This window comes from Leucopleurus acutus (assembly GCF_964270905.1).
Source record: "Leucopleurus acutus genome assembly, chromosome: 8".
NCBI lineage: Eukaryota > Metazoa > Chordata > Mammalia > Artiodactyla > Delphinidae > Leucopleurus > Leucopleurus acutus.
The window spans coordinates 31,536,145-31,557,408 of record NC_139151.1 but is presented as its reverse complement, the minus strand read 5'-3'; the positions used below and the strand labels follow the sequence as shown (position 1 = coordinate 31,557,408).

The 21,264-nt window shown below is 39.5% G+C and overlaps 1 protein-coding gene and 2 pseudogenes across 3 annotated transcripts; 2 read left to right on the top strand and 1 right to left on the bottom strand.

The window, feature by feature from the left end:
• Positions 1–233: 233 nt before the first annotated feature.
• Positions 234–7,037, top strand: LOC309965322 (tripartite motif-containing protein 64C-like; the record flags this gene model as incomplete). Its single annotated transcript, XM_082844747.1, has 6 exons — positions 234–644; positions 1,807–1,902; positions 2,592–2,822; positions 3,570–3,592; positions 5,389–5,486; positions 6,544–7,037. The coding sequence occupies 6 exons, from the start codon at positions 234–236 to the stop codon at positions 7,035–7,037; spliced, it is 1,353 nt and encodes a 450-aa protein (XP_082700873.1).
• A 2,379-nt stretch (positions 7,038–9,416) lies between these two features.
• On the top strand, positions 9,417–10,427 carry LOC309964856 (upstream-binding factor 1-like protein 1; annotated as a pseudogene). Its single transcript has one exon. The product of its transcript is annotated as an upstream-binding factor 1-like protein 1 (transcript).
• Positions 10,428–15,042: 4,615 nt separating this feature from the next.
• On the bottom strand, positions 15,043–15,781 carry LOC309965132 (BAG family molecular chaperone regulator 2-like; annotated as a pseudogene). The gene is made up of 2 exons: positions 15,268–15,781; positions 15,043–15,160 (listed from the first exon to the last, which is right to left on the bottom strand). The product of its transcript is annotated as a BAG family molecular chaperone regulator 2-like (transcript).
• Positions 15,782–21,264: the final 5,483 nt, after the last annotated feature.

Sequence of the window (21,264 nt, the reverse complement as noted above, 5' to 3'; positions counted from 1 at the left end):
TATTTTAAACAAAAAAGTTGCTAGGGACTCTCTTATCTAATTTTATCATTTGTATCAGCATGAACCTGTCTGTATTCACCATTTCTAGGTTTGTACTCAGGGTAAGCATATAGGTAAATTAGATAGAGTTCAAACAGACAGGACTTTGTCCAAAGGCTTTACTTTCCCTTATCAGGGGAGAAGAAAGACTTTCTCTCTTATCCTCTCTATTTCTGTCTTGAATTTTCAGAAACATGGATTCAGACACATTGCAAGCCTTCCAGAATGAACTAACCTGCTCCATCTGTATGAACTACTTCATAGACCCCGTCACCATAGACTGTGGGCACAGCTTTTGCCGTCCCTGCCTGTACCTCTGCTGGGAGGAAGACCAGACTCCAAAGAGCTGCCCTGAGTGCAGGGGACTATCAGAGAAGCCAGATTTCCAAACCAATATTGTACTCAAGAGGCTGGCTTCCCTCGCCAGACAGGACACAGCTAAACAAACCAACAGCTTGGAGGCGCAGATCTGCTTGACACACAAAGAAGCCAAAGGACTCTTCTGTGAGGTTGACAAGACCCTGCTCTGTGGCCCCTGCTCTGAGTCCCCAGAGCATGCAGCTCACAGCCACAGTCCAATACAATGGGCTGCTGAGGAATACCGGGTAGGTGATGCTTCTAAAGCAGTTAGGAACCTACAGGCTCCTAAATCAGAGAGAAAGATGAGGATAGTAATGAAGTTGATGGGGATGGAGATGGTCGAGGTGGAGATTTTTCAGTGTAGGTCATGTAAGTGTATCATTTTAATGTTGTTGCCCAATTGTCCAAACATGTGGAACTGCTGTATCCTGGGGCATGTGGTAGCACAAGGCACACTGGCTTCTGATGTGAGCTTGACGCATCCTTAGTCAAGTTATATAAAAATCTGAGTCTCAATTTCTTAGGAAATGAGAAATTTCATTTCTCTCATGGAAATGAGAGATTCCATTATCTATAAAGTTTCCCCAATTCTTTCTTTCTTTTTTAAATTTTTAATTAATTGATTTATTTTTGGCTACATTGGGTCTTTGTGCTGCGTGTGGGCTTTCTCTAGTTGTAGCGAGCAGGGGCTACTCTTTGCTGTGGTGCACAGGCTTCTCATTGCAGTAGCTTTTCTTGTTGTGGAGCATGGGCTCTAGGCACTCAGGCTTCAGTACTTGTGGCACGCGAGCTCAGTAGTTGTGGCTCATGGGGTCTAGAGCATAGGCTCACTAGAGCACACAGGCTTAGTTGCTCTGCAGCATTTGGGATCTTCCAGGACCAGAGCTCAAACCTGTGTCCCCTACATTGGCAGGCAGATTCTTAACTACTGCACCACAAGGGAAGTCCCCCCACCCCAATTCTTCATTATATGTTTCTGTCACTTTGATATTCAACATATTAGAATCAAATTAGATTAATGTGGAAAAATCTGACCACATCATTCAAACTCAAGATTTCTATTTTCTAAACCAGTGGTCCCCATCCTTTTTGGCACCAGTGACCAGTTTCGTGGAAGACAATTTTTCCATGAATGGGGGCAGGGAGAGGTTGGGGGGATGGTTCCGGTGGTAATGCAAGCCATGGGGAGCCTTGGGGAGCCATAAGGAGTGGCAGATGAATCTTCACTTGCTCGCCCCCCTCTCACCTCCTGCTGTGCGGCCCCGTTCCTAACAGGCTGTGGACTGGTAGCGGTCTTCGGCCCAGTGGGTTGGGGACCCCTGCTCTAAATGACTGCCTTTGCTCATACATAAGGGGATGGAATCTATGGTATCATCTGTGTCGCTAAAGCTCATGGTTATTTTGCAGGAGAAACTTCTGAAGAGAATGGACTCTTTAAGGAAAATGACACAAGAAATGCAAAACAGTCTGAATCAAGAAGCTAACAAAACTCAGTTGTTAGAGGTAAGAATTAAAATATTCTATTTGTTTGCATGGAGACAGATATAATCCTGGCTTAGACTTTTAGCAAAATTCAAATTACTAGGTAAAGGATAGTGGTCTTTTCCTTGGAAAGAGTAGTGGTTTCAAATGACCTATCATCAGTAATCACAATTATAACAGACCAATACAAACTAGTTCAAAGAGTGCTAGTATATGGGAAAACCAAGGCATGAAACATATTCCTAGGCCACATTTTGAAGATTTGAATAAACCTTCTCAGACATGGAGTATAAGACAACATTGTGCTAAGTGTGTCTGTGAAGGTGAGGAGAGGAATACAGCAGTACCTAGAGGAGAATTAGTGCATATTTTTAAAGATGCACAGTATGGGGTTTACCTAATAAAAGAATATTTAGAAAAATCAGGGAAAGGAACAAGAAAAAACAAGATTTGGGTAAGAGAGGAAATAATTGATGGAGTAAGAACCCTGAAGAATCCTCCTAGGGAGAAAAACTGGAACCCCCTCAGATGGCTTGATTTAAACAGGAAAAAAGGCGAGAAACTTAGAGAAAGGATGGACAGGAAGGACCCTTTGAGGTGTGAGGCAGAAAGTTTGTCAAGAGCTTTCCCGATGACAGTAAGGAAATAATGTTTGACGTTTTCTGTTGAGAATGAGGATGAGTGATTCTTTGAATCCACTATCTCTGCAGAACTATGCGGCCATTAGGAAGGTGATGATCAAAGTTCAGTATCAGAGGATCCACCTGTTTCTCCAGAAGCAGGAGCAACTCCATCTGGAGGCGCTGGAGGAAGAAGCGAAGGAGACTCTCCAGCAACTCAGGGAGAGTGAATTCAGAATGACTCAACAGAAAGAAAGTCTGAAAGAAATGTACAGAGAGCTGACTGAGATGTGCCACAAGCCTGACTTGGAGCTGCTCCAGGTGAGAAGGGAGGTTTCATCCTCAGAGACAGAAGTACTATTCTGGGCACTGTTGCCATGACATTGAAATGTTACCTGCATATACTCTTATCTCAGCTAAGTGATGATGCTCCTTGACTCCCATTAACTTACTTGTCCAATCCCTTATTTCTCATAGCCTGGTAAACTTTGGGAGGTTTTTGTTAATCCTTTCACTAGCTAACATAGGACAAAATTTTTTCAGTGTGATCAGGAGTACTATCCAGACAGATTATCGAAAATCAGCAAAATTCTGTGACCAGGGGAAAGTTAATTTTCTTGGGGTAATTCTCAATACGTTGTCACTCTATTATCCCACACTTACTGAAGACATTGAGGTTTTGCCCATTGTCTAGGTAAAATTTTTAGAACTGGTAGTCAATTTCAATGCACTCTATAATTCGTTTTATATGGTTCCTTGTTTTGCTTTAATTGTCATCATAAATGGTGAGATCTCTCCTTGGGAATAGGACTGAGAAATGACTGACATTGGAAACCTGATGTTGTTGCATCATTACACAGACTCTTCCTGGCCTCCTTCCTTCCTTCCTTAATGTGCCCTGAGGAAGCTCATCATGTTTTAGTTTAAGTTCTGTTATTAAGATAGCCTCTGATTGTTCCTTAGAGGAGAATGAGAAAAACAATACCTTATTGAACAAACAAGAATAGTAAAGAAGATGCAAAAGGACAGAACTCTCATGATTAACGTGATTTTTTTTTTTCATTGCAGGCCTCGGGAAATGTATTGGAAATGTGAGTGTACGCTAATGACTTTTGATTTCTGGAAAAGTTGTTGTCTTTTTGATGAAGTGGTTGGATAGTCATTCCTTGGTGCCACGGGGAATTGTTTTCAGGCCATCCCCAAAATCTAAATCCCGGGATGCACTATCCCTTATAGAAAATGCCATAGTATTTGCAGATAACTTATAAGCATGCTCCCATACACTTTAGTCATTACTAGACTACTTATAACACCTAATAAAATGTAAATTAAATGCTATGTAAATAGTTCCCACGTATGTGGCATTTTCAAGTTTCACTTTTTGAAACTTCCAGGATTTTTTTTTTTTCTGAATATTTTCCATTTAGAACCAGGGAGGAAGAATGTAGGGGAGGGATGTATTTAGAATTTGGGATTGACATGTACACACTGCTATATTTAAAATAAATAACACACAATGGTTATCTCAAGCCATAGGGAAGAAGATCAGAATTAAAAATGGTGGTCAGGGCTTCCCTGGTGGCGCAGTGGTTTACAGTCCGCCTGCCGATTCAGGGGACACAGGTTCGTGCCCCGGTCCGGGAAGATCCCACATGACGCGGAGTGGCTGGGCCCGTGAACCATGGCCGCTGAGCCTGCGCGTCCGGAGCCTGTGCTCTGCGACGGGAGAGGCCACAACAGTGAGAGGCCCACGTACCGCAAAAAAAAAAAAAAAAAAAAATGGTGGTCAAGGGAGACTTTAGCTTTACCTATAATGTTCAAACTTTTTGAAAAGAATTTATCTATGTATTATTCTATAAGTAAAATAAATTTAACAAAAAAATAGATAACAAACAAGGACCTAGTGTAAACTAACTAACTAACTAAATAAAATAAAACAGAAATTACAGATTCAATCCGTGGTTGAATCCATACATGCAGAACCCTCGCACATGGATGACGAACAGTACATCTTTTGATCTATTAACATTGTCTTTTTGGCTATTTTCTGTTTTATTTCAAAAGGATTCTAGAGGCCTTCTGATCCTTGGTCTGAGAAGTTTCCTTTTCATTTGGCTGAATTCAAATATACCTGAAAACTTTCTGACATTCTGGGCTTTGTTCCACCCACTCACCCCATCCTCTCCAGACTCACCACAGTAAAACTTAGGGAAGGGATTTTTCTGAGATATCACAGAGGAAGCACCTACACTAATGAGTTGGAAGGTGAAAATGGCAGGAAAGGGGCAAATTCCCTAATAGGAAGAGGGGCTGTGATTTTGTTCCTAGGAGTAGCACTGAATCAGCCTGTTCCATTACAGCAAGCCCCCTTGTAGGTAGGACCTCAGAGCTAATGGCTTCCTGGTGCCCACTGGAAAGTTAGACCTTCAGGACCAAGGCAGCCAGGCTGGAATTGGATTCCCTTAATGGGCTGATAAGAGCAAACACGTCGGGCTCAGTGAACTCTTCCTTTTAGACACTGAACGTATCCTTGATGACTACTTGCTGACTGCAGTCCCAAAGGCTTTGCCTGAATTTTTTGCTCTCTGTAAAATGCCCAGGATCTTTGCATCACCTGAGTTGGAAAAGAGGAAGTGAATGAAGTTCAATAAGTTGAAAACTGGAGTAAAGTCTGAGAAGAATGGGGGAGTTGAAATTTGATGTAATTTATATTTAGAAAAAAGTATGGTAACTTTTTATATTCCCAAGTGTGTAGAATATAATGTATATCCAATTAACCAAAAATAGGAGAATTCTGACAAAATATCCTGGATTAAAAACTGCTTTTTTGTAATGGTCCTGTGATTAGCCTTTGACCTTGAAATGTAACTGACGTCATTTGTTACAGGACTGATTTGATACAGATGCAAAAGCCTCAGCCAGTGAACCCAGAGCTCACTTCCTGGCCTGTCACTGGAATCCTAGACATGCTGAACAGCTTCAGAGGTAAGAGTCAACCTTCAGTGAACAGGACTACATTTCATTAGAACTTCTTGGGAAAGAGCCTTCTTTTATTGTTATTTTATTTTTTCTGACATGAAGGTAGTACATAACTTCCCAAAGTTGTTACATTTTTCCTGCTTGTATAGTCGTATTACAAAGATCAAGGCTGAACTTTGCAACCTATAGTTTACCGAAAATGCAAAGCTAGAGATATATATTCAGTTACATATGACATAGGCAGAGCAAGAGGAGAGCAACCAGCTTGCTCATGTGGTTATAAAGAGATAGAATATTTACTTTTGTGAGTAACCATCAATATTGTGTTTATTCAGTTTATTTCACTCTTATAAAGTTAAATATGGCATTGCTGGTTTTTAATTTGTTCTGTATTACCAGCTCATTTATTATGCATTGTACAAAAAGATTTATTATTTCTAAAATCAGCAAGAATTGACAGAAAAGACTAAAATTAGCTTAGGCAGGATAATTGTAATGCTATTAGATCAATTTCAGAACAACTGAAAGGCAAGGGATATTTGAACACGGTTAGCCAGAACGTCCTTTTAGAAGCTTCCAGAACATCCTTTTAGAAGCTTCCAAACTATTCATTGATGGATTTCTATCAAAATTTTGACCTTTGAAAATGTAGTAAGTAGAGACCATAGCCCAATAAATACCCACATGATAGCAAGTGCTATCTACGTGCTAGATCATATTAAAGACAAAGGACACAAGAAAAGTTTTCTAAATGAAAGAAAAAGAATAATGTTTTTGGTGAGTCCTGAAATAAACTGTCAAGACGTTGACATTAAATCAGACTTCACAGAGTTCATATCTCCCTTTTTTTTTCTTTTTCTGTATGATTTGAAGTCTTTCTGTGTGCTGGTGAGATAGTAATGACTCTTACTCTTCATAGAAGAGCTAGTCTGAACTCCCTTTGCTGTCTTTGCTTTGTATTTCCTTGGAGGAGGGAAAATGAAAAGACTCATTGGGTAGAGAGCCTCTGCCTCTCAGGTCGTGGAAATCTCATTTGCTGACCTGATTTTTGCTCTTTCTGCAGTGGATAATGTTCTGAGTCAGAAAATGACCATTCACAATGTGAGCCTTTCTGAGGATGGTACAAGTGTGATGTTTGGAGGTGACCATCACGACGTGTCCAGACAGCCCCAGATTGTGGAAAGATTTGTGGCCTGGGGAGCTGTGGCCTTCACCTCTGGGAGGCATTACTGGGAGGTGGATGTGACACACTCCTCGAACTGGATTCTGGGAGTCTGTAAAAATATCTTGACGAGTGATACTGATATCATTATTGATTCTGAAGAAGCATTTTTGCTATTTTCTATGAAGGTGAACAATCATTATACTTTGTCCACAAACTCCCCACCCTTAATTCAGTATGTGCAAAGGCCTTTGGGTAGGATTGGAGTGTTTCTGGATTATGACAATGGAACTGTGAGCTTCTATGATGTTTGCAGAGGTTCCCTCATATATAGTTTCCTTCCTTTCTCCTTCTCCTCCCCTCTGACGCCTTTCCTTTGCCTTAGGTCTCCATGAATAGTCAAGTTCCATGACCATTTAATTGATGAAATTCTTGCCTGAACAAATTGCTTTCCTAAACCTCACGTGAGGCCAAAGGATGATATCTGACTATCTCTGAGCACATTGTAATTTAATGGAACATACGACTATATGTTTATAAAATGGCATAACCATGTTGAATGTATAAATTTGTTAATTAAATTTTCTTGTAATAAAAATTTATTATGGAATATTTCATAGAGTATAATCAGTTGCTTTTCTTCTGTCATATATAATAGTTTTATTAAAATAAAAGTTACATACCATAAAGGTCACCCCATTTAAACTATATAATTCAGTGGCTTTTAGTAATATTCAAAAAGTGAAACCATAACTATCTAATTCTAGGACATATCCATCACCCCCAAAATAAACCAATGACCATTAACATTTACTCCCCATTCCCCCTCCCCCTCCCAAGTCACCCCCTAATCCAGTTTTATTCTTCATGGATTTTTCTATTACATGGTTTCAAATAAATTGGATCACACAATGTGTGGCTTTTGATATCTGTTTACTTTCACTTAATGCTTTCAAGATTCATCTACATTGTAAGCAGTGTGCTTTACTTGCGTATCTGAACCAGACTGGGGTGAAAGCATGAGGTAATATATATATCAGGTTAGTAAACAAAAGGAATGGTGCTTAGTTTTCTCTTCAAAGCTGACCTAGTTGGTGAGAACCAAGTGTTTGACAGACTTTATCATTTCTCTAAATCCTAGTCATTAAGCACATCTCAGCTCAACAACATTTTTCCCAGGAAGTTTTTCGTGACTACACAGACCAGTGTAGTTCCTCTCATTACACACTCTCTGAGCATATACCGTCTCATCATAATATTCAACAAACCTTCCTCAAATTAGCACTTTTACTACTTGACAGACAATTCTGAGACAGTTGGGACAGTATATTACTTACTACTATATTCCTACTATCCAATGCAGACTTATAACATAATACATAGAAGTATAGGATGAATCAATGAACAAATACATGAATGAAAGAATTAATATAAACAAATATTATTCCAGCATTGATAAAGTTTTCCAAAATGTAGCTAACATAATAGACATAAAATGCTAACTGATAATGTCAACAAAAGAGAGGTAATTGATTTGCAGCTTTACAGCCTAAGAAAATTCCATTAGTTTGAGGTTTAAAATAACTACTGCATAATTTTGTTTTATAGTGTTGATTTTGAGATTTCCCTAAGACGATCAGTACAGTCTACTGGAAGATGAAGACCCTACATAAAGTGATACGGAAACAGAAAACGGGACTTCACATGATGGTGACTGTCAGAATTTAAACTGACATATAAAATACTACTAAGCATAAGGTGGTATAATTTCCTTAGCAGTGGGAAGGCCAAAACCAATTTAAATTTGAAGAATAATTCAGATGACAGAAATACAGAATTCTGTAATATAATGTGATACCTAAAAAATATTGTAATTGTTCTATAATGTTCATTATACCCTGGTCATTTGAAAGCAGAAACAGTATGGTTCACTAGAAAGCATTCATTCTCAGGCACATCTCCACAAGAATATATTAAACGATAATTTGTTCAAGTTCAATCTATAATATCCAATTCACAAAAACTCAAGAGCTGGATGTATTTTGTTTTCTTTTTACAGAGTACAAGAAGGAGCTTCTTGGTTTGTCTCATTTTTATCTCCAGATCCTTCACTGTATCTTCAGTCCTACAATTCAAAGGAAGTATTCAGTGCACTATGGAGTGAAAGTCCTTTCCTTTTAGCCATTTCTCTTTTCATTTTGATCTTTTCCCTCCATTTTCTTTGATTATATCTCTTATTCTAAGCCTCTTGATTGAATGACTCATTTTTTGTTAAGTTCCATTTATGGTAAGCCCTGTAAAATTGGGTGGAATGAAGGCTGGAGAGGCAAGGGGAATTTTAAAGAGTACAGATGATGCATCTGAAAACAAAACATAAATTTCAAATTAGAATTTTGGAAGGTTTTCATTTTATTTTTAAGGGTCAATTAAATTATAGAATTGACTTATAACAGATGAGGTGGGATTATCTCATTCATGGCATAGAAGGAAAGTTCCTTTCCTTCTCTTTCTCTGCAGAAACATGGCATCAGTCACACTACAGAACCTCAAGAAATAATTCACCAGCTGAGTCTTGAGTGTGAGGAAGTTGGAGCTCTTGTGGTGGTGCTTGCAGAACTGGGACCTTGTAAGCAGCCCCAAATCCTAGCAATGGTGTTGCCCAATGGCCAACACCATTGGTCCAAAGACGACATTGTGAAGTTCCTGGAAGAAATGGAGAATAATCCCCTGTTCAATCACAGCCATGCATTCAAAACAACTCAGTCACTGATGGACTGGGAAAAAGTAGCTTTTTAAGATATTTCTGGAGAAATGTGTAAACTCCAATGGTTAGAAACATTTTATAACTTGAGAAACTGTTGCACCTTAAAAGAATTAGTCCTGGGGGCTTCCCTGGTGGCGCAGTGGTTGAGAGTCCGCCTGCCGATGCAGGGGACACGGGTTCGTGCCCTGGTCCGGGAAGATCCCACATGCCGCGGAGCGGCTGGACCCGTGAGCCATGGCCGCTGAGCCTGCGCGTCCGGAGCCTGTGCTCCGCAACGGGAGAGGCCAGAACAGTGAGAGGCCCGCGTACCGCAAAAAAAAAAAAAAAAAAAAAAAAAAAAGAATTAGTCCTGGTAGTTAAGGAACATGTTAAAAATCCTCACAAAAGCAAAACACCCACCCCCACACACACAGAAGAAACATTCTGATTTACCCAAGAAGCCCCTAACAACTTACCCCCACTTTTTAAAGGAGATGTATCCCTAGTACTCCTCAAAACACCCCAAACTGTGTACCAGGCGAAAGACAAGGAGTTCCCAGAGAACGTGAAGCTGAAACATATTCAAGATTTCCAGAAGGAGAAACAGGAGTGTGAGGAGAAAATGGCTCAGTTCAGGGAACACCACTCTGAACTAGTCCAATATTCCAAGAAATCGGATATCCCCTAAGGAATCTAAATCAAAGGGCAAAAGAAATTTCAGGAAAATGTGCAAGAAGTGAAGTCTCCCCCAGAAAACTATTTTACCATGAGGATTAGATTCCATGGAGAGACTGAACAACCTCCAAGGACACCTATCAGATGTTCCACCAGGATTCACGGTCAAGTCAGGAGTTGCAAGATATGCCCCTGAGGGATCGTATGGTGGAGATCCTGGCAAGGCATCCTGAAGAATCAGAAGGAGAACTATGAGAAACAGGCTGAGGAGGTGCAGAAACAATACAAGGTGGATCTGGATCACGGGATCAAGAGTCTGTTTCCTGAGGAATATGCTGCTATGGGGGCTGTAGATCTGCCTGTCTGATCTTGGGTTTCAGGGATCCCTTTATTATCATGTTCTTACATCTAGTATAGGTTGTCTCTCTGTATGCAGCATATATTTTTTACAACTGATGAACCCACAGTGATGCATCATTGTCACCCAAGTCCATAGTTTTCACTATTGGTACATGAAAATATTTTTATTTTAACACATAAAGATCATTGAATTAGATAAATAGTTGGATAGATAGACAGATAGATAGATAGATGGCTATTGCACACTCTTAAACACATTTTTATGTTTTACTTTATTAAAACAAATATTTATTAAAGCTGATTTTGAGTTTTCATTGGAAAAAACAGGCAGATAAGTAGTGCACAAGGCATTTGGTATTCAAAAAATAATACATTTATTTCCCATAGAGTCCACCATATACAATTTCATACACAGGTATGCTCTGTAAATATATGCTTTTAATCTCTTAAAGTTACTGGAGATTCATCAATTTTATATGCCATCTAGATGGCTAACATGTTGAATTTATTTGGAAAATCCTTTAGCAGTTTGTGTTATTTGCTTCCTTCCTTGACTTTAAATTTGCAAAATTAGGTCTAAGAATTCATTCTTTTTACCTGAAAATCAGCAGATTTTCCCATAAGTCATTTTTGCCCTCAAGTGCTAGTAAGGCTTATAAGCCAGAATAGATAGTGAGATATCCAGTCAAGTGGGGCTCTTCTTGTGAATTTAACGCATGCATTTTCTAACTCATTCAGCACCTAATGTTTTCTAAGCCATGCCTTGTTGCTTGGGATACAGAGATAAAAGTTACAATTCTTAACTTTAATATATCATTCTAACATTGAAGAATGACCAGTAAGTGTAATCAGTAATAGAAAGCATTATTTGGTCAAAAAAGTACAAATACTGGAATTGGGCAAATATGGATTAAAATTGTGAATTAGCTATTACAATAAGATGACATTGGTTAAAATAATTAACTCATTGCTTATCTGTTTCCTCATGTATATGTTCATGAAATGAGAATAAGTATAAGTGAAAATTAAATTTAATGCCTATAACTGGCTCACAGTAGATTCATAGAAAATGTTAGGTTAATCCATTGGAGCTGCTATAAAAAATATCATAAACTGGACAAACAACAGAAATTTATTTCTCACTATTCTGGAGGCTGGAAGTCTCAGATCAGGGTGCCGAGGTGGTTGGCTGATGGCTTTGTTTCAGGGGCAGACTTCTTGTGTCCTCACTTGGCAGAAGACACTCAGGATCTCTCTGGAGCCTCTTTTATAAGGCACTAGTCCCATTCATGAGGGCTCCACTCTCACGACTTAAACACCTCTCAAAGAGCTCACCTCCTAATACCATCACATCGGGCATTAGGGTTCAATATATGAATTTGGAGGTGACACAGACATTAAGATCATAGCACTTAGCTTCCTTTATTTCATCCATCTGCCATACTTATCTTTTACTGAATTCCAACAAGAAACCATTAATACATAATAGATAGCAAAATAAATTACGTTAAAAAATTAAATACACTTAATGAAATTATTCTACAATATATATATATGTCATGATGACCTATAATCTTGCTAGAATGTGGTTCCAACTCTGGCACAAAGCATCATTCTAGAAATTTTTAAAATAGTCCTGTTGCTATATAGATATATTTACACAAAATAATAGTAGGAGATCCATGGTGCGATGGAAATTGCTAGAAGTGCATTTTTTGAAATATAAACATTTTCTGAAAGGAAATTATTCCACAATTTGCCCCTGAATAAATAGAGATTAAGTAGGAAAAGGGGTAATGGAAGTGATGTTCAGATAGAGGAAACAGCATGTTCAAAAATTCAAAGTGAAGGAGAGCATGATGCCTTGGAGAACTACTTCCACAATTCCTTTGTCCTAGTTCTCTCTTATATACAACTTATGGAAACTACTAAAAACACTGCGATCCAGGTTGGAGGCACTCTTCATTTTTTTATACAGTGCATTTCTCCAAACTACACTTGTGAATTCTGGCAATATAAAAGAAGTGCAATGTACGTTAGGAATATTTCCAAAACTCTAAATAAAACAGAAGAAAAACTAGGATACAATATCAAAATTCGTGAACCTTTTCTACAACAAAACTGTCTGGAAGTCCCAAAATTTGGACAGATGGAGACAAATCAGGGATATCTAAGATTCATGGGGTATCAGAATCTGTTTAGGAGGAAACAGAAGGAAAGGACAGGATATCTGATAAATTTCAGAACCCCAAAAGTTAGCAATAGGGATTCATTGAAAGCTGGCAGGTCCCTTAAAGAACAACTGATGAACCTGAGTAGGGTGAGTGTGTTCAGGCTGAAATATGCAAGGAATCCACAATAACATGTGAAGGGGCTGGTACCCTCCAGTCCCTACAACTCTCAGACATAACCAACTAAAACTCCCTTCCAGGACCAGGCTTCATAATGAGAAAAAAGTACTGGGAGTAAAATACGTACGAAGCAAGACTTAGGCGGCAGGAGCAAAGAAGGAGAATGTCTCAAGAAAAAGAAGTGGGAAGAGAAGCAGAACCAGGAGATGGCAAAAAGTTGAGTTCATATTACTGAACACCTTATGAAAACAACCGAGTCCTCTAGACTTATGAAGTGAAGAAAGCTACCTTGACCTACCTTCACCTTATAAAAGTCCAAGAAGGCTAATTGCATATAAATACCATCAATAGAGCATGTTTTTCACTTCATATTTAGGAAGAATCCAGAGGGAAGAAAATACCTTTCCTAATATAATAGAACTTGGTATGACTGTTCATGAAGTGGCCTTTAGAGAGACAGTTGCCAGAAGAGCCCTGATGCCAGAGCTACATTAAGAGCGCAGCCTTGTGCTCCCATCTTGGGAGAACATGACCCTCAGAGGCCCTCTCTGCTCCTTTGCCCCAGAAACTCGCAGACGCACAGCTTCATCTCCCTGGATCTATCTCTACCACTGTGCCTAGCCACCTCTAGCTGTTCCTGAAGGTCAGTTCTGCAGTGTTTTATGATCTCACTTTCACACACCTTCTCTAGTTCCTCAAGTTTTCCCCCCCCTAAGGAGCCATCTGTAAGTCATTTTGTCCTGGCTTAACAATAATGGACTTTTCTAAGAACTCACTACAGAAAACACAACATGATTATACTTTAATACACAACCAAAATACAAAACACCATAGTAAATTGATGGCAATAAAATATGGTATTTGATTTGCATTGCATCACAAATGGTTAACATTCTCACTCATAAATGAGTTCTTAGAAACCAGTAGTGAAGATGTTATATATAGCAAGGGAAATTTAAAAAAAAAAACAGAAGAAGAAAATTAAACAACACAAGTGACTAGTAAGGATTAAACATATATGAAGATGACTGAACTGAACAAGAATAAAAGCAATTTCTTTGTAATATCATATTACAAAAGATTAAACATGTAATATTTGTACAGTTTTAGGAAAGCTACCCACATAAACACTGGGGGACAAGATTGATAAGGTCCTGTCTATATAGTAGGGGTGTCTATGTTATCTAGTATTAATGAAATTTTGTGCACATCCTTTTAGGTGTATTGATAAACAAATTAATATGCAAGCCATGTTTGGGGGGTCTGTATACTAGCTACAAATTTCCTATGCAGTAAACATGGTTTACATATAAATTGTAAATTTATCCAACTAATTTGTTGAAATAATTCAAATAAATTAGAACTGCTAGGACTAAGAATAAGAGGTTTTTAAATTGAGGATTAAAAGCAGACTTGCTTGGTGGTCCAGTGGTTAAGACTCTGCACTCCCAGTGCAGGGGCCATGGGTTCTATTACTGAGCCCATATGCCACACAGTGCGGCCAAAAATTGAAAAAAAAAAAAAAAAGAGCAGACTTTATAACAGCATTTAATTTTTTCTGTTTGAAGGCAAGCTACAACATTGTATTTCTGTAACGATTAAAAATTTAAAGATGATGCATTTGAAAAAAGATGAAGTGGATATATAGTTGCTCACAGTGATAAAACTAGAGGTGAATTCTCTCACATTTTGTGTCATGTTTTCATGTATTATCAAGGAATACATTCATATTATGAGATGCATATATCTTTAGGTTCAAAATAATTTGATACAGATGTCAAAAAAAACAACAACTGCTGAATGAAAGAGAAGATGTAGAGAAAATTCCCTTCCGTTCCTCTAAGCTCACTGGTTGGTTAGCAGATGTGTGGTCAATGTGTGGACTGCTTTATGTACAGAATGTCTAGTCAAACAAGTGCCCCATGTGCCCCGGTGTCTTCGCAGACACAGGCCAGAAAAGAACCATGAGGCTTTTCCCTTAGACGAGCACTTATTTTCCTTCACACACTAAGTGTTCATCCAAGAACAGTGGATGTGCTAGAGCCTAGCACAAGACAAGAATTCAATCTAAAAACTTCTAGAAAGGTAACCAAACTATTTCTAGCTTTAATTGTTCTTCACAAAACTAACGACACTGAAATATTTTCCTCATCGGAAACAACTATCAGTATCAAATTAGTTGTTATGCCTAACATACGGAACTAGTTATCACTTAAAATAGTATTTTATCCTTATTACATCATTATTTATAAGGGCTCTTAGGTCTGAACACTAATTGAATCTGCTTTCAGCATTTTGTTGCAGAGTTTTGGAACCAGTTCCTTTAGAATGTGCACTTAAAATAATATTTTATCCTTAATACGTCATTATTTATAAGGGCTCTTATAAAACTCTGACAAGGCCATCATCAAGCTGCTAGCACATTCTAAAGGAACTGGTTCCAAAACTGCAACAAAGTGCTGAAAGCAGATTCAATTAGTGTTCAGACCTAAGCACGGTTTCTAGTCTTCTCTTAATTTTCCTCTGATCTTCAGGAGCACAGCCAATTACTATGGACTGAAACTTCTGATCCCCCAGCCCAGGAGGCACCTCTGAGGGGCATGCGCTGTACATCGACGCTAGGTGACTCGGCGTTTCCCAAATCATCCAGAAACGTGCTGACCACCTCGCTGATGATCCTGGGGCATGCTTGAGGGGCTCCTGCTGCTGGGGGTTTCTAATTGTTTCCATTGAAACTTCAACGGTCCCATCAAACGTTTTGCAGTCAGATTTAATTCTTCTCTTTCCCCGTCGCCGATCTGCGCGTGCCCTGGCTGTTCTGGATGCTGTGCATCATCTCAGAAGGAAATCTTTCTCCTGCTCAACTGCAGCAGCAGCTTCTCTCAAAGCTTCCACCCTGCGCTCCAGTTGGTCCAGGCTCTCCAGAAGGCGGCTGGAGAGGTCAACCCATGAACGAGGAGCAGCAGAAGCGACCCTCGTTGGCCTTGGTGCTGATGCTCGCCTGAGCCATCTCGGCCGCAGGAGCCGCCGCCACCTTGCGGCGCTCGCCTCCCTCTGACGCGCCGCCCGCGGCCCCCGGGCTGGGGCCGGGACCGGGGCCGGGGAACCAGGTGCCTGTGCATGAGACGCTCGCTGGCCCCGGCCTCGAACGGGCTCCGAGGGGCTCGGACGGCTTCGGACGGGCTCGAATGGTCTCAGAGGGGCGATGGCTGGCGAGAGGAAGCCCAGCGATTTCCCAGTGCGGGCGCGGATGAGAGGCCCCCCGTGGCGCCTGGGCTCACTCTGCCCGGGAACACCGCCTCCCCCAGATTCATAAATATGATGCAACTTCAGGCCTTTTCCCCTTTCTTAAAAGCAGATGTAGGGGCTTCCCTGGTGGCGCAGTGGTTGAGAGTCCGCCTGCCGATGCAGGGGACACGGGTTTGTGCCCCGGTCCGGGAAGATCCCACATGCCGCGGAGCGGCTGGGGCCGTGAGCCATGGCCGCTGGGCCTGCGCGTCCGGAGCCTGTGCTCCGCAACGGGAGAGGCCAGAACAGTGAGAGGCCCGCGTACCGCAAAAAAAAAAAAAAAAAAAAAAAAAAAAACAGATGTAGATATTTGTTCTATGAAGCTACATTAGGGGTAATATGTTTTAATATACAGTTTAATTTGTTAAATAATGCGTGTCAGATAATTCTGAATAAAATTAAAACCAAAAACCCAGAAGGATTTTTTTCTTCCTGTGAAAATGGAACTTGATTCTAAAAGATATATAAAAATTCAAAGTGTTGAAAATATTCCAATTAATCTTGAAAAACACACGTTGAAGGACTTGTTCTCAAGATACCAACTTATTTTAAGAACTTGAGTCCTATGGGAGTGTGTATGTTTTCTAGACCAGTGCGTCTCTAAATTAAAGTACATTTAGGTCACCTGCGTGTCTTGTCAAAATGCAAATGCTGATTAAGTATATCTAAAATAAAGCCTAAACTGCTCTCAGGTGATACTGATGCTGCTGATCTTTGATCAAACTTTAAATAAGATTATAGACTAGTGGTTTGCAGCTCTAGCTGCATATTCACCTGGGTAGCTCTTAAGTGCACTAATACATAGCATCAAACCAATTAAATTAGAATCTCTGGGATTGTGCTCCAATCATTGGCATGTTGAAAACTCCCAAGTGATTCTAATGTGCAGTCAATATGTTGGAAACCTAAGAGATCCAACGTATAGAAGGAAGCAGACATCTGGAGGTTTAAAAACTGTGAGTGGTATCATTGTCTCTAGCCTCCTCTTGAGAACCTCTAACATATTAAAGTTGGGCCAGAGGTAGAGATCATACAAAAATGAGCCTGAAAATACCCAATATAGAGGATATTGCCAGGTATTTGTATACAATCTGAGTCATAGAGCATGGGGTCAGTTTCCTCAGACCATTATTAAGAATATATTGTAACAAATAGGGCTTCCCTGGTGGCCCAGTGGTTGAGAGTCTGCCTGCCGATGCAGGGGACACGGGTTCGTGCCCCAGTCTGGGAAGATCCCACATGCCGCGGAGCAGCTGGGCCCGTGAGCCATGGCCGCTGAGCCTGCGTGTCTGGAGCCTGTTGCTCCGCAACGGGAGAGGCCACAACAGTGAGAGGCCCGCGTACCGCAAAAAAAAAAAAAAAAAAAGAATATATTGTAACAAATAAATGGAAAGGTTTCCTGTGTTCATAGGTTAGAAGAATTAATACTGTTTAAATGGCAATACTACAGAAAGCCATCTGTAGATTCAATGCAATCTCTATGAAGAGTCCAATAGCATTTTTTTTACATAAGAAGAAAAAACAATCATAAAATTTATATGACACCACAAAAGACCCTGAAAGAAGACCAGTGACTCTCTTAACCACTGGCCATTTACCAATGCCTTCATCTGTAGGCATATGGACGCACTACACTAGTGCTGGGAGAGCACAGTACCACAGGCCTCGCTTGGGGATTGCCTGCTTCTTTGTGATGCTGGTGATCTCTGCTGATGTGGTTGTTTCCTGGTCTCTGTGCACTTGGTCTGCATGTGTTTCCTTAGTGTTGTCTTCCCTTGAAGGGAGGCAAGCTTCAAAAGCTACATCAAGTAGGTTTAGCTGCCACTCTAACGAGTCTGAATTTTGTTTTTAAGTTTAATGAGAAAGCTTTGAAGGATTTTTAATAATAACATGATCTGATTGCTACTTTATGAAGAAAACTACTGAGTCAATTATTATGGGTATGGGAGCAACAGTGGAGGAAGAGCCCCGCTAGGGATCTGTTGCAGAAGTCTAGATAGATGAGAGAGGACTGTGGCTAGGATTAGATGAATACTGGTGGAGCAGCTGGATTCATGACATATATTGATTGCAGAGCCAATAGAACTTACTGATGGATTGTATGCAAGGTGTGAAAGAAAAGGAAGAGTGAAGGGCCAGAGGTGCACCAAAAATCTACAAGACAGCTGTGAAAAACATTGCAGAAGGTGGGAGAATATCTTGGTGTTCACCTGGGGACGGTGATGAGAATAAGAAGCAGATGATATAATCAGCGGGTAATAACTTCAAAAGAGAACAACCAGTGAATTGATGATGTCAGAGCAAAGGTCCATCGTTCCTCTCTGACCCCATGAGTCCCTACAGGACTTATTTCTACTTTCCCATGAAGTGGAATTTTTTCTGCTTTTAGGGGAAAGGGTATCATCAAGTAAAAATATGTGTCAGGTAAGATAGAATAGAGAAAGTGCTGTTAGAAGGAAGATCAAAAATCTAGAGAGATCTTAAGAATGCCCTTGTGGTCCAGTGGTTAGGACTCTGTGCTTTCACTGCAGAGGGCCGGGGTTCAACCCCTGGTGGAGGAAGTAATATCCCGCAAGCTGTGCAACATGGCCAAAAAATAAATAAATAAATCAAGAGCGATTTATTCATAATCTAATGGTACTGAAAGTACACAGGGACTGAGGATGTAAATGAGGAATGAGTGTTGGAAGAAAAACCATGAGGGGGTCCCCTAATCCTAGTAGTAGTATGTAAAAGCTATCATGGAAAATAGGCTGAAGGTACATGTTAATTATAATACTGAATAGGGAAACACGGTTTAAAGGCCAAATAATATAATTTACCTTTCTGCCTGGAATGTTAGCATCATGGTACACACAGCCGGTATTGATAGGAGGACATGGGTTGCAGCCCTCTTTCTGTTTTACACTTTAACTTGGTGGGTCTTTTCTAATTTCTACATTTATGTTGAGTAGAGTAACTGTGACTTCAGGAGGAAATCATCCAGTCATGGTTTTCTGCCTTTCCTTTAAACTTTCTTCTCACTTACTTTTATCAGTCTTTTATACTTTTCACACTACACTCCTGTCTCACTTCTCACCTGTTATATGTTATGGTTTATTGTACAATATACTAACATTCTAACATCTTAAGTTTCAAACTAACTTTGGGCAGTTTTTAGACATAGGATTTTAATACTCAACTAGAATATAACACTTGTCATGAATCTCAGCCATCATGACATCAACTTTTCACTTTTTTGGAAAGTGCTATCTGGATGACCAGATCATCCTGTCACCTTGTGACATTATTAATGGCATCATGTTTATATCTGTACAGTGAGCATCTAGGTGATTCCTCATTTATGAGAGATAAGGTAACATCTTCAGCCAAAACATGAAATTTGACACTAAACATTATTTCTTCTCTATTGAATCTTAATTATTGATATGTTTATTAAGAAATTTACATATACTGCTTTGTTAGTACATATGTGGTACTTTGTTTTCAAACCTTGCTGTGACCCATGTGAAGGGATTTGGACTTTGAAGTTACAAGATTGCCTCTTCTAGGATGTTAGAAGGGGTGAGGGAAGATTATATAGGAACAATTTAATTTTATGAATGGAGAAGATAATGAGTTCTGTCTTGCTAGAGCCTCTGAATAATGTGCAGATCAAATGTGTTAATAGTTTTACTGAGAGACTGATTTTCCAGTACTAAAAGTCTCTTATATATTTTTTAGCTTTGAAGGAAAGACTGCAAGGGGTTGGCATAAATCAACAATGTTGCTTTGTTAAGTGTGCTTTGTAAGATACAAATATCCTCTAAGATGCTAATAATTAGATAGCAGCCTTCTGCGTTAAGCTTAATTAAGAAGAAGAGATATTGAATTTGTATCCATATATTTTTTTTAAAAGTCCAAAGACTTGCTAACCCAGCTAACTGGACTTTTTACAATGGATTGGCAAGATCAAGATTGCAGATGCCACCTATTAAGGCAGCGACATGCTTCACATTTAAGGTAATACTGCTCCTTTTTAGAACTTCTTACATTTAATTACATATTCAATATTTGCCTTCTTATTGTATTGTAGGCTTCCTAAAGGCAAGGGTCATATCATCAGAATTTTTCACGATGTCTGGAATGCTATAGCCACTCAATAAATACTGAAAAAATGAATAATCTAATTTTAATTTGGGAAGATTAATCAGGTTGGGAAGCTGTGCTAATGAATAAAATGATTTTTCTATAGTCAACATTTACTAGCTATAAAAATTGAGATAAGAGTAAGAAAAAACAAATTTCACAAATAACTTAGTCCTTCTTTTAAAGCATGAGAAAATCAAACAATTTATTAACATGTATACATGAGAGAGACCCAGAAAACTGAGTAACTCCCAATGGCTAAAACTCTCAGGGTTTGGGATTTCAAAGGGGAGGAAGGCATTTCACATGGAAATGGAAAAGCAAATGTTTGGTTAAAAAAAAAAAAAGTTTGCTGGGCCAGGTAGAGACAATGGAACACTGAGAGGAATTTTAACAGACTATTCCTGGTTCTTCCCTGTCTACCACACCTGGTTCATCCTATAGTTATCAATGGTGATAGCTCCATTCCTACCACTGGTCCTCTATCTACATTCTTTTCGGCAGTTAGGGGGAAGGTAAAAGTTTATTCCTGAGTCTTTGAGGCCTTGGCTGTTTTCATCTAGAAATAGTACACATACCAAAGAGACATTTTGGGGTGGCAAATTTTGCTCTCCTACAGTCCTGACTTTGAAATTTCTTTTAAGAAGTTTCACATTCCAGAAATTGAGTCAATAGATTGCTTCATCTCACTGAGCCAATTTCTTAGTTCTGACAGTAGGTCATGTCAGTTACTCATTTCAGGAGGCAGTGATGCAAGTGGGCTCTCAAAGTTAGGCCTATAGGGTGCGAGCAGTCCGGTATTTAATAAGATGCATTTCTGTGGAGACAAAAGTAAAACAAAGTTTAATGATTGGAACAAATATAAACTCAGCAACTGAGTCCTGAGAGTTTCCATTTGAGAGGATTTCTAGATCTAAAGTTTGAAGTATCTTTTGCAGTTAGAAATGTCTCTGATGATGTCATTAGGTATTCATGTAAACTTTCTGAGTGCCTTACAAAGCAACAGGTACAGAGACTGCCTAAGCATGGGCTATTGTGGTGGTCTCTCTTACATTTATATCAAGCTGTTCAGCTTCA